Below are 17,001 nucleotides of genomic sequence, written 5' to 3' on the forward strand. Positions count from 1 at the left end.
CCATGATCAATAACTTTCATAATGTGATGAAAGCTTGGGAATTTCCAGAAAAGACTTATCCACTGCGAGTAAGCTACTACCTCTTTCTAATTGGCAACTCCCTACTTCCATTTTATCAATTATCATTTCAAACGACAAGACTCCTAGTGTACTACAGCTGTAGTGCTTCCTTCTGTTTAGAAGTGGCATAAATAAAAAAAGCATATCTCAATTAACGCATGTTGCTGATTTAAATAAATCTTAATTAAAACTGTATAAATAACACTTTTTGAGCTAGATTGGTTTAGCGATGTGATAGAATTTTTAACATATATAATAATATAAAAACCTGTGAAGTTGCATAATTGGATGGTACTCCAGGGGGTGCCAATATCAGGCCTGCCATGCATAAGGGAAAACTTTAATTAGAAATGAAATTGCATATTAACAGCAACTAATTGCCCTGCTTTGTTTCACCTGCTCTATATCCTATACAAAACCACGATGTGATGGGAAACTGACTGGGTAAATGCATGAGTAATGGTGTACAGGGAGACATACCCCTCTGTCTTGTTAATTTAGTTCCTGCACGGGTTGATAATGTTCACACCCTGCAGTTTTTTTTACCGCATTATGTTCCTAATACTTTTTTTTGTCATTCCTCCCCCCAAATAACGGAGCCTAAAATTACAATTAACGTGGCATTCTTGAAAAGATGTTGACGGTAAAAAGAGTTCCTCATACTCATAAGGTTAGGAATGCTTGTACTTGGGTTGCACAGCGAAAAGCACTCGTCTGCATATCCTATTTGTGAGCTTCCACAAGCACTGAGCTGGTTGCTGTTGAGATCAAATACTATACTAGTATCCTTGTTCTGTTCCAGCAAGGCATTACCAAAGCCTAATACCTTCAGCGGAGGTGCTGAGATACAGTACTTAACTGTTGAAGTAGCATCTTGACACTGTAGTTTTTAATATAAAAGCATGCTTTTTGTCCTACTAGATTTGCGTTTCACAATGAAAACAGAAAAATAGGTGCCATCTAGTGGAATATATGACTTTTACAACATGCAAAAGGAATGCTATCCTAATGCTGTTGCTGAATTATGAAAATTCCTTGGAAGCTGTTGATGCTTTTCATTAATTCAGCAGCAATACTGGAATTACCCACTTTTCACTTGTGTCCATATTGGACCTATTTTACCTCTCAAAAGTATCACAATTGGGTCATAGCCTCCATTCAGGTTTTCCTCTTAAATGTATGTTCTTTGCTGATCGGTTATTAATGGTTCAAACTTCTGTAAGCCTTTTGATACTTTGCTTCTTGTTCCTTGTATTCCACATGGGATTTTTGAGTTGTGAGAATATTAAATGAGTCAGAGTCAGTATATCGTAATGGAGTCGAAATAGCTTTCAATAGATGTTTTCAGCTTTCAGTTCTGTGACAGTTTTGAAGATGCATTTTCTATTTATGGTAGTTGTAAACTATAATGTTTGTAGCACATGACAGGTACTTTAATTGCAGCCTATGAAATATAGGGGAGAATTACATATTTTTAAACAGCCTAGGTCAGGCATCCCCAAACTTCGGCCCTCCAGATGTTTTGGACTACAATTCCCATCTTCCCCTACCACTGGTCCTGTTAGCTAGGGATCCTGGGAGTTGTAGGCCAAAACATCTGGAGGGCCGCAGTTTGGGGATGCCTGGCCTAGGTCTTAAAAGTTTTCTAGGTGTTGTATTAAAGATTAAGAAAACAGGCCAGTTCCTGCCTACATTTTACTGTATTTTATAGCATATATGAATGAATTACTAAAGCCCAAGAGTGGGGAACCTCTGGCCCATGGGTCTAATTAGGCCAAGTAATGCCCACCTGCCCTATACCTCATGCCATATGTTATCAGCCTGTGTAGCAGGTAAAACCTGGCTCAGCGAAAAACCTGCAAAGCCTTATTCAAAGAACTGTACAAACTAATGCCTTTAAAGGGTTTATGAGGAACCTGCCTGCAGAAGAGGTCAGCTGATACCCTTGTGGCATCGTGATTGACAGGTGCTTGGCTCTGCCCACCTGTCAGACTTTGCCCACAAAGGGTTGGGGATAGCCCACTGGACTAAAAAAGTTCCCCACCCTTGCTGTAGCCTGGAGGTATGTACCAGTTCTATGACTGAAGTGATTGCAGCCCTAGTACAGGCTGATCAAGCTCCCTAGTGGGTATTTTTAAACAGCAGAATTACTAGAGAGAGAGAAACAGCCTATACTGTATCAGCAATGAGTCTTTCAACCTCCCTGATTGTGCACTGTGGTGGTCCTGCGAATGTAAGTATAGATGCTATTGGCACATGCTCCCCAAAAAGAATGCATGGGCCTGTTCCCTAGCAAGGGTGGGGAGCAGGAGGAGGTGGTTCTCTGGACACCTAAGAAGTTGATTGTCCTGAATCTACTGCCTAAGAAAAGTGCATAGTTTTATGGAATTAATTGTCCCAAGGAGGACAAATCTCCCTTTAGGGGATTAGAAAAAAAAGGTGGAGGATAGACTTCTCAATGGCAATTAGCTATGGTGACTAATTAGAGAACATGAAGCACTATACAACTGAATACCAGTTGCTGGGAAGGAGGGGAGGGCAACAGTTGGAGAGGCTTTCGTTTTCTGGCCCTGCTTGTGGACTTCTGGGGCTATTCTGTCTGGGCATTGCAAGAAATGGTGCTAGACTTAGTGGATTTACTGTTAAAGCCATCAGGCCTGTACTTGGAGCAGCTGCTTTAAATCTCATTAGTGATGCCAGTTAAAAGAAATCTACAGCAAGAGTTCAGTGCTTTGTGGCACATATTCCATTTAATCCAGATTGGATACATCAGGTACAGCAGTGGCACAAGACGCAGTACTGTAAATGATATACAGGTTTCAACATATGCACTACAGTTTCAAAAGAAGACAACAGGAAACTTAGGATTCTTAGAAAGTTTTTCTGAAACGAATCTACCTGCAGTTTTGTACAGTACAATTTTGTCTCAGTTGGTCGTGATGATTTGTAAGCAAAGCCCATTTAGAGTATGAAAATAGAAAATAATGCAATTGAGAGAGAATTCTGGTAACAACATAAAACCTCTAGCGCAAACACCATTGCATTGGAATGTCTCACTGATTTATCAAAAATATACCATCACACATGTTCTGTAATATATTTCATTGGTCCATGAAGCCAGCTGCAACTCCAGTCATGGTAACAACAGAGAACTGAGAAAAAGGATATACTATGGATCTTAATCTCTTAGCTGCATGGCTGTTTGACCTGCCGTGGCAAGCATTGGTCTGCAAAGGAAAAGAGCAATACACACATATGCGCACATACGCACAAAATTATGAAACCTTTGACTGAAAGCAAGACTAGAGGATTATTTGTCACTTGGTCCCATGACTGATGACTACAATAATTAGACAAGAAAAACAAAATAATTGTCGTGCTGTGTTAGGCCAATAGTAAATCTAGCCCCGTGGTTCCTGATATTCCACTCGACAATGGACTTCTCCATTTTTGTGTCCAATTCACTCAATCTGGACTTGGAGATGAAGACACCTTTACCTGCATGCCCCCTTTTTTCTTATAGCATCTCTGACATCATGAGGAACTATCCACGAAATATATCTTTCTTCTTTTGATGATTCCCCTTATAGCCTAAAGCAGGCATGGCCAAACTTGGCCCTCCAGATGTTTTGGGACTACAACTCCCATCATCCTTAGCTAACAAGACCAGTGGTCAGGGATGATGGGAATTGTAGTCCCAGTTTTCTGGAGGACTAAGTTTGGCCATGCCTGGCCTAAAGGAATTGCAGATCTTACTCTGGTTATTTGATACTTGACATAGCTGAAAGCTTCAGAGTGTAACACCACAGAGTAATGACAGAGTTCCCTCTGTTCCTCACTGTTTGATCTAAACAGTGTGCCCACCTTAAGATTTAAAAATGCTGATCATCTTGATTAATGGCCATTGGTATATTTCCAACAATTTGTCTCCCTTAAAAACTAACTTCTCCAATCAGTGATTGCTCTATATGATGAGACATCTTATTTGGCATCCCCTCCAGAAACCATTTTGTATACTTATTAAAGAGTATCAATTGAGTTAACCAAATGATCATAAATTTAGCACTGAACTAGAGAGGAAGTTATTTTTAAAACCACCTGAATTGTATAGGTAGATATACTGAGACATTAAAAAGTCAGAGTGGCTTGTTCCAGGAGACACAGTGAGTCATGAACAGAAGTTCTGATCAACAGTTTTACGGCACAATTCTAAGCATGTTTAATCAGAAGTCCTACTCAGTCCAATGGGACTTACTCCTACAGAAAGTGTATAGAGGATAGTAGCCCTAATCACTGAACCAATCTAGAGGGAGTACCTCACTGGAGGTGACATTTGTCTATGGCCATTGCTATTGAAAACCTGAGTTACAAGGAGACAGTTCACTTTCCTATGACTGACTAGTTTTTGAGAGGGAAGAGAACAATAAATTGATTATCTACTGATTTAAAAAGAACTCATTTTCCTTGGTAATACAAACCAACCGAAGATCTGTATACAATTACATCAATTGCAAAAAAGGACACCTTTCTGTAGAAAAGTTTTGTACATCTAAGAAATACTCTTCAAAAGTTTAAAATAAAAAAATCCTCTTATTGCTTTTCTCTTTTTGGTGATTCCATCTCCCTCTTCTTTGTTTAATGGTTTTAAACTCAGAAATGGAAAAACTCAGAAATATTAAAACACAAGACAGAATTTTTATTTTGTGTTGATGGAAAAGATGAGTTCAATTGGATTTGCTCTACTGTTTTCGATCTGCTGTAGAGTGTGTTAGAATTGAGAGAGAGAGAGAGAGAAACTATATCAGATTTGGGGCTCAGAGACTTGAGTCAGATTAACATTTTGTCTAGTTATTTCTCAATAAATAGCAAAACAGTTGTAAATATTGTAAAAAGACCCATAATCCCCTACTTGAAAATGTAAAGACTAAAGTCGCATTCCCTAGGTTCTAAGATATTAAGTGGGGCAATGATATTTCATTTGAAATACAAAGTTACAGTAAGTACTTTTGCTTTCAAGAGGTGCAGTAAGCATATTTTTAAATTTATTGTATTGAAGTCAATGGGACTTGAAAGTACTTGGATTGTGCCCATTGTTTCTGATCCATCAGCCCCAATATACCCATTGATGTCTGCATATTCAGGAACATCCCTTTTCTAAAATCAGGGGAATGCCATACACTTTCAAAAGGAAATCTCATGCACACTGGTCTCTTGGCAGAAGTAAAGAGAAGTTGTGGATCATAATGGCTGACAGCAGTGAGATTGTGTGTTTCAGGAAGAGTGACTGGTCAGCATTTAGCATATATGGTAGGATGCCATATATGCAGGAAAATATTTTTGTCCAATTCTGCTTATGAAAAGTAATAGTCATATGAAATGTGATGCCAAGGGGCAGGAAGAAATGAATGTTTCAGAGCCAGTTTGGGATGGAAAATGCACTAGATCACTGGTTTTCTAAGACGAGAGAGAAAACACATAGCTGGATACATCTAGTAAGGGCAAAATGACGGGTAGCACAGAAACCACACCTTACTTCACAACCAACAGGTTTGGAACTATTGCTGCTTTTTTCTCATCCAATTGTGGGACTCCAGGAGCTGGAGTTATTGGACAGTATCCACCGTTCTTCCCTTGCATATATGGAAGGGGCATTGCACTCATGCACCTTTCTGAACCTTTCCATAGGAGTAATTCTCCTGTGCCCTTCACAGAGCAAAGACATTATTTACCTCCCACTATTATTAAAATAACAGGCTGCACATCCTACAGCTACACTGCTAAAATCCAATAGAAGTCAATGTGATTTCAGCAGACGAACGGCATGCAAGATTGTAACCTTCAAGTCTTGCGGGAGGGGGCGATGATGCAGATTGTTACGGTATATTGCCTGGGACTTTCAAGCGCTCCCTCAAGTGCACCGCACACATGCCAAGGTCATGCTATAGATGGGCAAAAAGAAGTAACATTCCATCATTACAAGAGACTAGACCAATTTTCCAAGCGACCACTGAGCCCACATTTACATTTGTGGGTTTGATGCAGACAACTTTATTTTGGAGGCTTGTAAGAAAAACCAAATGATGAAAACATCAGAATATTGAAATAAAGATCCTGATCAGCCAGACACCAATTTTCCAGTTTGCAAATTTGAATATTCTGGTGTTCTGATTTGTTGGAGCCGTGCAACGAAACCAAGAAACATGGAATTCTTGAAGTAAAGGCACACTCTTCTAGAATGGTCAGTTATAAAGAACCGCATAAAAAGCTCCACTTGCCAAAATGCCTTCTACAGAATATGAAAGGTACAGGGTCCCCATCTCATCTGGCGACTACTAGTTATGATTCAGTATTGGCCTACTTGCTGCGATTTCTCATACTGGTCATGGATAGCAATGGTTAATGGCATCATAGTGCCTGTTGCTATGTTCCTGTAGCAGCGAATTGGCTAAAGGTTCATTTACTAGTGCATGGCAACAGTGCGTTGCTCAGTCCTCGCACCCTTACTGCAGACCCACATTGGCCTGCTGCCTCCCTGCAATGCTGCTGAATAAAGATACTTTTGCCATGGTGCAGGGAGGCAGAAGAACCAGAGGCCGTCCTTTTCTATACCATCCTGTGGGCCATGCATGATAAGAACCACAACTCTGCACTGGAGATGGGAGTAGAAGTTTTTGTAGAAGGGCTGGATAGTATTGGACTGCGGCTTAATGAAGCCAGGCTCTTCTCCCCATATAAACTGTCATTTTACACCAATTACATAATCTGCGATCTTTCAACGAAAAGGGTTTGCTTCTACTAGAGCCGTGGCATATCCTGCATGTGCAAAGACACCCTGCATTTTAGCCTCCCTTTGCACAGATGTAAAATGTCAATGCAATATGGCAAGGGTAGTGAAGGATCAAGCTTCAAATTGACTAGGCAAGAGGTATAATGAGATGTGATGAAGTTAAACGAAGCAAAGGAAAGTTTAAATTGGGCATCACTGAGACTCTTAAGGGTCAGTTCTCTTAGACTGTGCACCAGTTTCACAAGGGAAACAGCAAAATTTTGCTTTCACTGGAGCGAATTAAACAGGATAATGAAATGATTGGACTCGAGGACAATGTAGTACTTAATTTCGAAAATCAGAGGTACCAGAGCTGAAGTTTATTTGTTCGCCACTGGCCGACAAACCTTTCCCCTAATCCTGGATGTGTGGGACTGGTGCTAGTTATTTAATAGGGGGTGGGGATAGGGACGTGACGCTACTCTGCAGACACTCAAAGGCACATCCTTTACTTGTTCCAAGGCTAAACTGTGGTATTGAAAAAGGGTTCTTGGACAAACATTAAGGGGTAAATTAAGGCCTGTTATGTTACTAGAACAGTGGCTTTTAAAAACTGTGTCCTTGGAACCTTCAGTTCCTCAGAAGCTTATTGGGAATTTCTTGATGAGAAGACTGTTTCATGATGGACAAGTTTACATGTCCACCATTGCCATTTTTTTCTTACAACACAGTGACACAGTATGTGCAGGACAATGTAGACCTAATTGGTTTGGTTGCCACCTGGCATCATCTGTTGTATCCTAGGACTGAGCTTGCGAGGGATTCTGTGGCCAATGCACAAAAATTCCTTGTTTGAAAGCTGAAGATGGAATGGGTTTTAGAATAAACAAAAACATAGCACTATAAGGTATCTGAGAAAAAAGAAATGAACTAAAACAAGTTTGTTGTTAGTAGGTGATCATACGTTACATTAAGTTTTAATTTTATTTGGCTGAAAGGTACATTTCATTAGAACTAGCTGTTTTTATTCTTTTTTTGTGTGTGTGGCTTCCAAGCACTATTTGCTCAATGCTTTTAATTTAGATGCCGAAAAGCAAATCAGAATAGAAGTCTGAAAATAAAGACGATTCCCTCCCCCATTGGAGCTGCTTATTATTATTTTTTCTGAGCATGATGTTGGGTTTGCAAAACCTCGTTTTCACAGCAACACAATTTCAGGATCAAAAACATTCTGGGCCACATTTTGTGATGGTTTGCCAAAAATGAAAGCTGCAAAGCTGCAAAAGACATTATGGGGTACACAACCTAAAATACATTTGGAATAAATGTAAAGGTTAAATGAGTCCGAAAAGGTTAAGAAAATTTGTGACAAAAGAACACAATCCACAGAGCTCTGTATTACAGTATTGTAAGCCTTGTTGACATGGATGGAAGTCCCACAGGTTTGCACCCAGGGAGGTACATTATGAGAACATCGGTATAAAACCTTATAGCTGGTTATGACTCACAGTCCTACGCTTTCTAAACAGTATAACAATATTTTAACAATTGGTGAACTATTTTTGAAACATATTTAACCATCTATTAACAGTGTTTTTATAAATTGCTTAGAAATGGTACTCTAATATAAAGTAGATCCCAACAATCTAGAAGCGACCCTCCTCTTTGGCAGGAAATGATGCTTTAACAAGGGAAAGTCAAATATTGTTAAATTGCTTGATCCATCAAACTGATGCAACCCAGAGACTGTCACCAAGAGCCACAGGACTGCATTACAAAATGAGACACACTATCAGTCCATGCAAAACAGTTGGCTCCTGAAGTATTCCTACCAAGGACAGTTTCCACAGACTATCTGGCTACTATATACAATGGGAGACACTTCCAATGCTATTAAATAAACACATATAAAACAGAAAGAAAGAAAGAAAGAAAGAAAGAAAGAAAGAAAGAAAGAAAGAAAGAAAGAAAGAAAGAAAGAAAGAAAGAAAGCATGGGCATAGATTACAGAGCATTTCTGAACATCTGGCGCAGTTGCTTTGACTAATTTTGCTCTCTTTGAAACTCGTGTGTACAAGATTAAAAAATAAAATCCCCCCTAGGCTTACTTCTTTAGACTTTTTAAAAAATACAGAACTGGTTATTCTAGTCACACTCTTTAACAAGCCAGTGATAACAAAATAATTTTTTAAAAAGCAGAAAATTGTGGTGGACTACAAATGCCTGTCTTTCCCCCAACAAATATTTTTTTCTCCAGCACATACAATAATTAGCAGACAAATACACTGTTTGCAACTGCAATTTGTGTTGAATTAAAAGGCAATTACAGAAAAAAAACCTGTCTTAAGAAAGAATGCCATCCACAATGAGAGTTTTATTGGTGCTTGTGTGTGTGTGATTGCATGCAGGTCTCTATTTTTGCTACTGCGCACTAAAGGCTGAAGCCTGCAAAGACACACTCATGCAAGAAAAGGGTACACAGTGAGTAGAACCCCTGGCTCTACAGGCACTACTTAAAGCTTGTCGTGGACCATGCAGATGGTACGTCTTTGCAGGGTTGAGCCCAGAAACCGGAAAGTGTGCTCAGATCTTTTGTAGTCGGAGTGTGCCAAGTTTCACGAATCCTCTTGCTTGCTCTCACCCACACACGCACTCACAAAATAATGAAAACCAAATTTTCGTGACAAGGTGGCTTTTTTTTTTGCCTAAAACCTTCAGCTATAAAAGAAAGCAAATGTGTACTTTTGGTTGATTAAAAGATCCTGCTGCATGAAGGAAATAATAATAATAATAATCACAAAATCCATTTTTTTCTAATCACCTTTTTCAGTCATATCCTTATGAATAAATATTATCCATTAAAAACCATTGAAAAGGTGCTGAGATACACAGTGTTATAATTCTGCTTCTTTATTGACTTTCTCGTAGCTATGACAGGATGTCTCTTCCACTTTCTGGAAACTCTTCTATGCCCCCCATCTGGGAACATTTCTTCTTCTTGTTGACAGACAAAAGAGAGCTCCTTCCAACCCAGACAAAAGAGAGCTCCTTCTAGCTTCCCAGTTCTTCTGAGCTCACTCTGCAGCATGAATGTGAGTTTGAAGGAAGCTGCCTTGTCAGGCTCCCGCAGTTAATTCTTAGATGTTGGTCAGGTTGGTCTAGCTGTCCATCCAGCCACTCATCTAGGCACAATTTGCAGCAAAGGAGGAACATGGAGGTGGGGGAAAGGGAGAGAAACGCTGGCCTTCCAAGCAGCCTCCTTTGACCAACACAGCCTTACAAAGCCGAAACCTTGACAATGTTGCTGCTCATAGCGGCAATGTTCGTTGAGTGGCCGGGACTGGATGGGGCAGGCCTGCTTTCGCCTTCTGGGGTCAGTGCTGGAGGTGTCGGGATGCTGATGATTGCTGTAGTTATTTGGGAGGCTTTGCAGTTCGGTCTCAGCCCATCGTCTGATTTCATATTTAGGCTGGATCGACTAAAAGACAAAAGACAGCCGGGGTGGGGTGGGGTGGGGAGGATTAAAAGGAGCAGAAGTTTAAAAGGAGCAAGCTGTTTGTCGCAAGTGTTGGATATCCCTTGCACAATATTGTCTTTGTCAGAGGTTGTAAAGGCTAGGCTAAAACTAGGTGGTGGGCTGCAAAGGACTCTATGCAGCTAGGAACCTCTTCAGTTGGGGACATGGGGGATTTCTTGATAAACTGGCAGTAAAGGTATGGATGCATTCAGCAAGACAGGTCTAAATTCCAAAAGCTAGCCTTTGGGGTCCTCCTTTCTGTTCTTTGGTTTTGGCCTAGAGGCTGTGGTGCAGCCTGCCCCATCAATGCATCTTGGGACAAGCTGCACCTGATGAGTTTCTGCTCATGAGGTATGTATTAAAGGCACAGTTAAACAAAAAAAACCCTTGCCATCCAAAATTAGGGTTGCCAGACTCAATAGTGGACAGGACTTCTGTGCCTTTAATTGCCCTGCTCTCTTTTGAGTCTGTAAACCTTAAAGAGAAACCAGCAGACCCTTTGTTTAATTTCCAAAATACCTGGAGAGTAAAAATGGGAGATTGGGACCTCCTCCAACCTGTAATTGAGGACTAGCCAAGAAAAACACATATATTGCCCATAACTAATCTAAAAACAACCTAAATAGGGAACAACACGGATTCATTCTTCACACTGATTAACATCAACATGATCTTGTTGGGTCTAGCTGTTGAATATTCTGCCCAATTAATGGTTAATCCTGCTTTTGTTTCTGTAACATGTCTACCCTTACAGGTCATCCTAGATTACTTGGCTGCCATTCTGTCTCTCTCTTTACTCCTTGCCCGGCTCAAATATCACTCTGCAGAAGTCCTAAGGGCTTGGCAGCTAGAAACATTCCTATTAAAAGCTGCACTGGTTGTATCCTATGATTAATTATGGAGTGGAAATGATAGGGCTGCTCTCTAGCCAACTGCCTATCTGGATTTCAATACAAAGACAAAAAACTCTTTCAGTATGAAACCCTGGCTGTAATCTTAGAGTGACTTACAAAGAGGATCTCCTGAAACCTCAGTCATTCTAGGTATAGCAATAAGATCCTTACAATGGTTCAGTGCTCTTGATTGTACCAACCTATTGTACCCACACACAAAATAAGAGGCAAGGCACACATCATTAGGTTGAACTAAGGCTACAGCTTTCTTTATTTTACGGAGGCAATCTTCCCAAAATACGGAACTTCAGAGCTTGCAAACCTTTGGGTGCAGGCAACAAGCTTTTGCCTCCCTCCATCTATGGGGGAGCATGACCCCAGCTCCTTGTCTGCAGCTGACTCTTGCTGGTCAGACTTCTAGCTGTGTTGAGGAGGGATATTTACTGCTGCTCCCCTGAGCCCCAAAGTTCTGGCTGCATAATGCAAACAAGCTGCAGAAAAGTTCCATTCCCTGCTCTCTGGGTTTCAACGCCTTGTGTTTCAAGCCTATGGGTCTCTCCTCAGTGGTGTAGCTAGCCGCTCGGGTGCCCAGGGTGGCACGATCGCCCTGCAGCCAGGGGCGGAGTGAGCTGCCCATGGGGTGGGGCGAGCCAAGGCAGAGTGTGCTGCGTGGAGCCTCTCTGCAGCCTCCCCCTCAGCTGTAGGGCAGTTGAGGTGGTGGGCAGACGCAAGCCCTGCACTGCTCAAAAAAGCAGTGCGCAGCTTGCAGGCAGTCCGCCCGCTGCCTCCCCCTCAGGAGAGAGGCGTGGCTCAGGCAGGCTGCAGGCCCCGCGGTGTGACGCCCAGTGCCTCCCGCCTCACCTAGCTATGCTTCTGGATTAGGCAGATTCATGGAGGAGAGGGCTGTCAAAGGCTACTAGCCATAAAGGTTGTGCTCTGCCTGCAAAGTTGGAGGCAACAATGGTTCTGGTGTCTGGACTGGAAATCACTCGAGGGGAGGGTGCTCCTGCAGTGGCGTAGGAAAGGGCGTGTGGTGGGGGCGGGAGTTATTTTTTGTAAAACATATTTTTGTCATTTTGTCACCCCCCTCAGTGATGACACTGGGGGCGGACTGCACCCACCGCACTCCCCCTTCCTACGTCACTGTCTCCCCCGTCTCAGTGCCTCTAGGTGACTGCTCTCTCATGTCTTTCCCCACTCTGATCTGCCTGTTGTGGCCAGGATCCTATTACCTAACTTCCCATCACCAGTGAATGCTAACTACCATTCTCCTGATGGAGCAGATAAAAGATAAAGGATAATTTGGAGCCAATCTGGGATAAATTCCTACTCCGCACATTTGCATTCAGCTAACCTTGCACTGTGTTGAATGTGCAAGGGCAGCTGCCCAGACCAAAGGAATCTGCTCTTTGAGGGGATGGCTGGAGGCAGGACAGGTTCCTCCCAGAGTCTTCATAAAATAAGGTTATTACTGTCTTTAAATTAATTTTATTATTGTGTTACTAGGTGTGGGCTTTTACAGTGTCAGCTGCCTTGCAGAAAGGTGAGACCAAAATATTGCAGACCACTCCTGATTTGCTCACTGTGTTATGAACATTAGCAATTCTGAATTCTCTTTGTTATAAGATTTCAAAGTAATTTTGAATGTAAACTTGCATAATACAAGATAGTCTGTGAACAAAAAAGATGGTGGCCCCACATCATGACATGGGACAGCCATCTTCTCCCCCTTTTCATGCAGAACCTGGAAACATTGCTATGTGATTGCACTTCCAGGGACATTTCTGGTCTTGTTCAGAAAAGGGTCTGGCAGGTCACCTCATATTGCAGCAAAAATTCTAAGAATGCTCCCTTGCACAGGTGTAGAAATTCCAATCAATCTCATTTGAATGATGAAAACAGTTTGTTGGATTGAAGTCAGGGTTCATTATCCATTTGAAAACCACAAGCATAGTAAATCTGACTTGAGAATTGATTAATTTTGCATTCTGGTAGCATCACTACTTGTATGTGGTTTTAGGAGGGGCCACAGAATTATTAATTCTATTCTACTTTCTAGCACCAGTGTTGAATTAACACCCTGACTCAATGGTCTTCAGGCAGAAAACCAATAGGGGGGATCTGTGTGCTGTGCAGATGTCAATGTTGGGTTGGGGAGGGTCCAGATGGTAGAATATGCTTAGAAAATAGTATGAGCCACATTAACAAAGTGCAAAGAACGGTTTGATATTATCCTATATGTCCTTAGCCTAAAGCAGATACACAAATTAAACGTGGGGTGAAGAAATTGACCCACTCACAACACTGCTGCACTCTCTTTTGCCACTTCAATTTTTAAGAATTAAGAAATTTCAGTTATCACCTATTTCCTGCTGAACACAACCATATGATTTACAATCAAACCAATATATATTTCAGATTATTCCTATATGAACAGTTGCCTAACCCATATACAGACCTCATTTCATTTAATAGTTGCATAACAGGAAAATATCAGCAGGTATCATTTTTTCCCCCAGAACAGCATCTCGCTGGCAATAAGATCTGCAGCTGCTCATTTCTGCTTATTATGCAGCAATGGCAAGTATATGTTAAAATTATCTTTCTCTTCCAGCAGTGTAGGCTTGACTGCTTTCTCCTTAAACACTATACTAGATCTCATTTGCTTTCGACATAAGCTGCCCTGACTGTAGGCTGATTCACACAACAACATGTTGGCCTATGTAAGAGTTTATTTCACAGTGAATTGTTGGTATTTTTTTAATAGCCTTGTAATGCTTAATATGATTCCAGATGGCAACTCTCCGCATCTGACTCACTTTCTGAACGTTTTTTCAGGAGGCAGAAAATTGTGATGTTTCGCCATGTTGAATGGGCCTTACGAATGTCCATGGCGGAAATCACCAAAGAAAGGTAGATTCAGATGCCTGGGTGTCACATGTTAGCCACTTAAAAGCTTACTATATGGTGCCTGAAACTGCTTAGGGGAAATGGTTATTTGTAGATTCTTAATCCTAGCATTACCAGCCATCTGCTTCCTAGCAACTGCCATGATACAGTAATGCTGAGAGTAGAGACATCTACCTCCCCGCAGGGAGGTGCCAAACACTCATTTCCTGTATCCGTAACCCCCACCGGTAGAATGTGAAAATGCGCAATGCAAATCCTCATGGACGATTTTAAAAACGTCTTCCAATTTGCACTAAATTTCATTTCTGCTCCGCTCCGCTGGACTTGTGGCATGGGGAAAGCATCCTGGAGGCCAGCTCAACACACTGCCTGAATGAACTTGTCCCTGCTTGGGCTCGGAGACATGTCTGCCCAAACCCTCTTTCCTAGACCAAGGAGTTCCTCCTACTGTACCTTGTTGTAAGTGAGGGCTGCTCACTGCACTGGATGTGTATGGTGCTGAGTTCTTGCATGCTCCGCAGCCGGGTCGCTGGCACACTGGAATTAGGGAGGTGGGTTGTCTTCTTGCTGCGGCGGGAACAGCAGGAGGTGCTCAGGCCTTGGTGGCTCGAAAGGGAGGGGCTGCGACTGGACGGGTAATTCTGCATCGAGCTCTCCAGGCAGTTCTGCTCAAACATCTGCTCGTCAATGAACTCATGGTTCTGTCAGGGAGAACGTCGACAAATGTCAGGAACTTCCCGAGATGACTTTAAACAACCACTGCCACCACCACCCAGAGGGTGACCAAACTTTCAAACAAGGACCTTTGCCTATTCTTTTCAGTCGTGCTTTTGGGAACCATGACGTAACTCTCTTTCGAGAAGCCACTTGGCTCTTCAGCATTTGGCTGGTGGCACTTCCTGTAATGTTGAAAAAGATACTTGCAGATGGAAACGTGATCCAGCTGTATCCATCCATATCTACAGCCAACATATTTTTTTCTGCTCAGGCATTGACAGGAAGTGCCGCCATTGCAGCTGAAGGTGGAAGACACTTAAGCATTTGCTCAGTGGTCCTCCAGGTGACACCTGAAATGCGCTTGATTTCTGCTTATTTCCCCAAGGAAACCTGCTTTTTGAACACATATGTGCTTTTCTCATCCAACCAGTTCATACCCAGCTACTTGCTGAGAGAGCTTTTTTTCACAATGCATTAACTTTGCAGCCATAATTGTATGAGGAAGCCCAAATAGAAATGTACTTGAGGGCTGCCCCTTGACTGTGGAACTTCCTTCTCTTGGCAGTACCCGAGTCTGCAATATTGCTATTGATTGAGTTTTAGGATGTGTTTGGGGTTTACTATGCTTCAAGAATAAGCCTGTAAACAGACCTTTGGGATTTTGTTCAGTTCCCAAAATGTATTCAGCAACAGGAGTGTCTGTGCTAGGGCTAATGGCATGATGATCATATCTAGCATGGCTGAATTCCTCAAGGGTGTATAAGATCATCTGGTCATGATCTTGTCACCTCTAAGAACTACTGCTATTTGTATCTTCCTCCAGTGTCCTATGCCTTATAAGTTGTCTACAGATATTAATGTTGTGGAGCAGGATTAAAAAAAACAACCCTGAAATTAATTAATTAATATAAAGCTTGTACCCAACTAAGTTAGTCTATTAATCTCATTGGGTCTGCTCTGAATAGGACCAGCATTTGGATACAACCCAAAATAATTAAGAGTACTTCATGTGAAAAGTTTCATGATAAATCTGTCCATAATCAATTTGAAGAAAGCTCTCTTACCTTGTTGGACGAGAAATTAGGAAGTTTTTGTGAATATGCACCCAATTACCCAAGATTCATTGCTATTTCCACCCCCATCCCCACCCTCACCCCCATTAATCTTGTTTCTGGAGCTGGAGGATGGAGTTGTGTCTAACTTTTTTCAAGTCTGAGAGAAGACGAAGCACCTATGTGTGGAAAATATTTGAAGATTACTTGTGGGACTACACTCATTTTCCCAGACTAAAACTCTTGTCACATTTCATTCGCTTCATTTTCATTCCTGGCACTTATGGGTTTGGGAGATAATCTTTGAGCACCCCACTCCTACAGAAGGACTTACTCCTCAGAGAATTGTTTATTAAAATGTGAATAAACATAGAATCAGCATATTTTCACCTTTATGCACATCTCTAAATTTGATGCAATTTGCCCAAAATAGGGGAGGAGGAATCTCAAGCGAGGATTGCAAAGCACTCGGGTTTAGGTTCTACTAAAAGAAGTTCGCAGATGAAATAAGGTAGAGAGGAATGTTGGCATATGGTGCAATTTTACCATTATAGAAAAGAGACTAGGTAAAGGTAAAGGGGCCCCTGACCATCAGGTCCAGTCGTGTCCAACTCTGGGGTTGCGGCGCTCATCTCGCTCTATAGGCCGAGGGAGCCGGCGTTTGTCCGCAGACAGCTTCTGGGTCATGTGGCCAGCATGACAAAGCTACTTCTGGTGAACCAGAGCAGCACAAGGAAACGTCATTTACCTTCCCGCCGGAGCGGTCCCTATTTATCTACTTGCACTTTGATGTGCTTTCGAACTGCTAGGTGGGCAGGAGCTGGGACCGAGCAACGGGAGCTCACCCCATTGCAGGGATTCAAACCGCTGACCTTCTGATCAGCAAGCCCTAGACTCTGTGGTTTAACCCACAACAGTCTAATAAGCTATAAAGGGCAAGACAAAGACTAGCAAGAAGGTCAAGAAGTGGAATACAAACTGGCAAATGTGCATCATATGCCAACCACCTCCTTTGCATGATTTTTTTTTTTTAGCTTGCAGGTTGTACCCCTAGCAGCAAATTGAAATGAAAAGCAATGCAACAAG

At 41.9% G+C, this 17,001-nt stretch overlaps 1 protein-coding gene across 3 annotated transcripts in view; it reads right to left on the bottom strand.

Annotated features, from left to right (window-relative positions):
* Positions 1-3,770: 3,770 nt before the first annotated feature.
* Positions 3,771-17,001, bottom strand: part of KCND3 (potassium voltage-gated channel subfamily D member 3) — a 270,870-nt gene continuing 257,639 nt past the window's right edge. For all 3 annotated transcript variants that reach the window (XM_035122268.2, XM_060277148.1, XM_060277149.1), the window contains exons 7-8: positions 14,600-14,847; positions 3,771-10,304 (exon numbers count right to left, since the gene is read on the bottom strand). In XM_035122268.2, coding sequence (XP_034978159.1) covers positions 10,103-10,304; positions 14,600-14,847 — 450 coding nt within the window. In that variant the 3' untranslated portion in view covers positions 3,771-10,102. The remainder of the gene's footprint in view (positions 10,305-14,599; positions 14,848-17,001) is intronic.

The sequence above is a fragment of the Zootoca vivipara genome, chromosome 7 (assembly GCF_963506605.1).
Source record: "Zootoca vivipara chromosome 7, rZooViv1.1, whole genome shotgun sequence".
Taxonomy (NCBI): domain Eukaryota; kingdom Metazoa; phylum Chordata; class Lepidosauria; order Squamata; family Lacertidae; genus Zootoca; species Zootoca vivipara.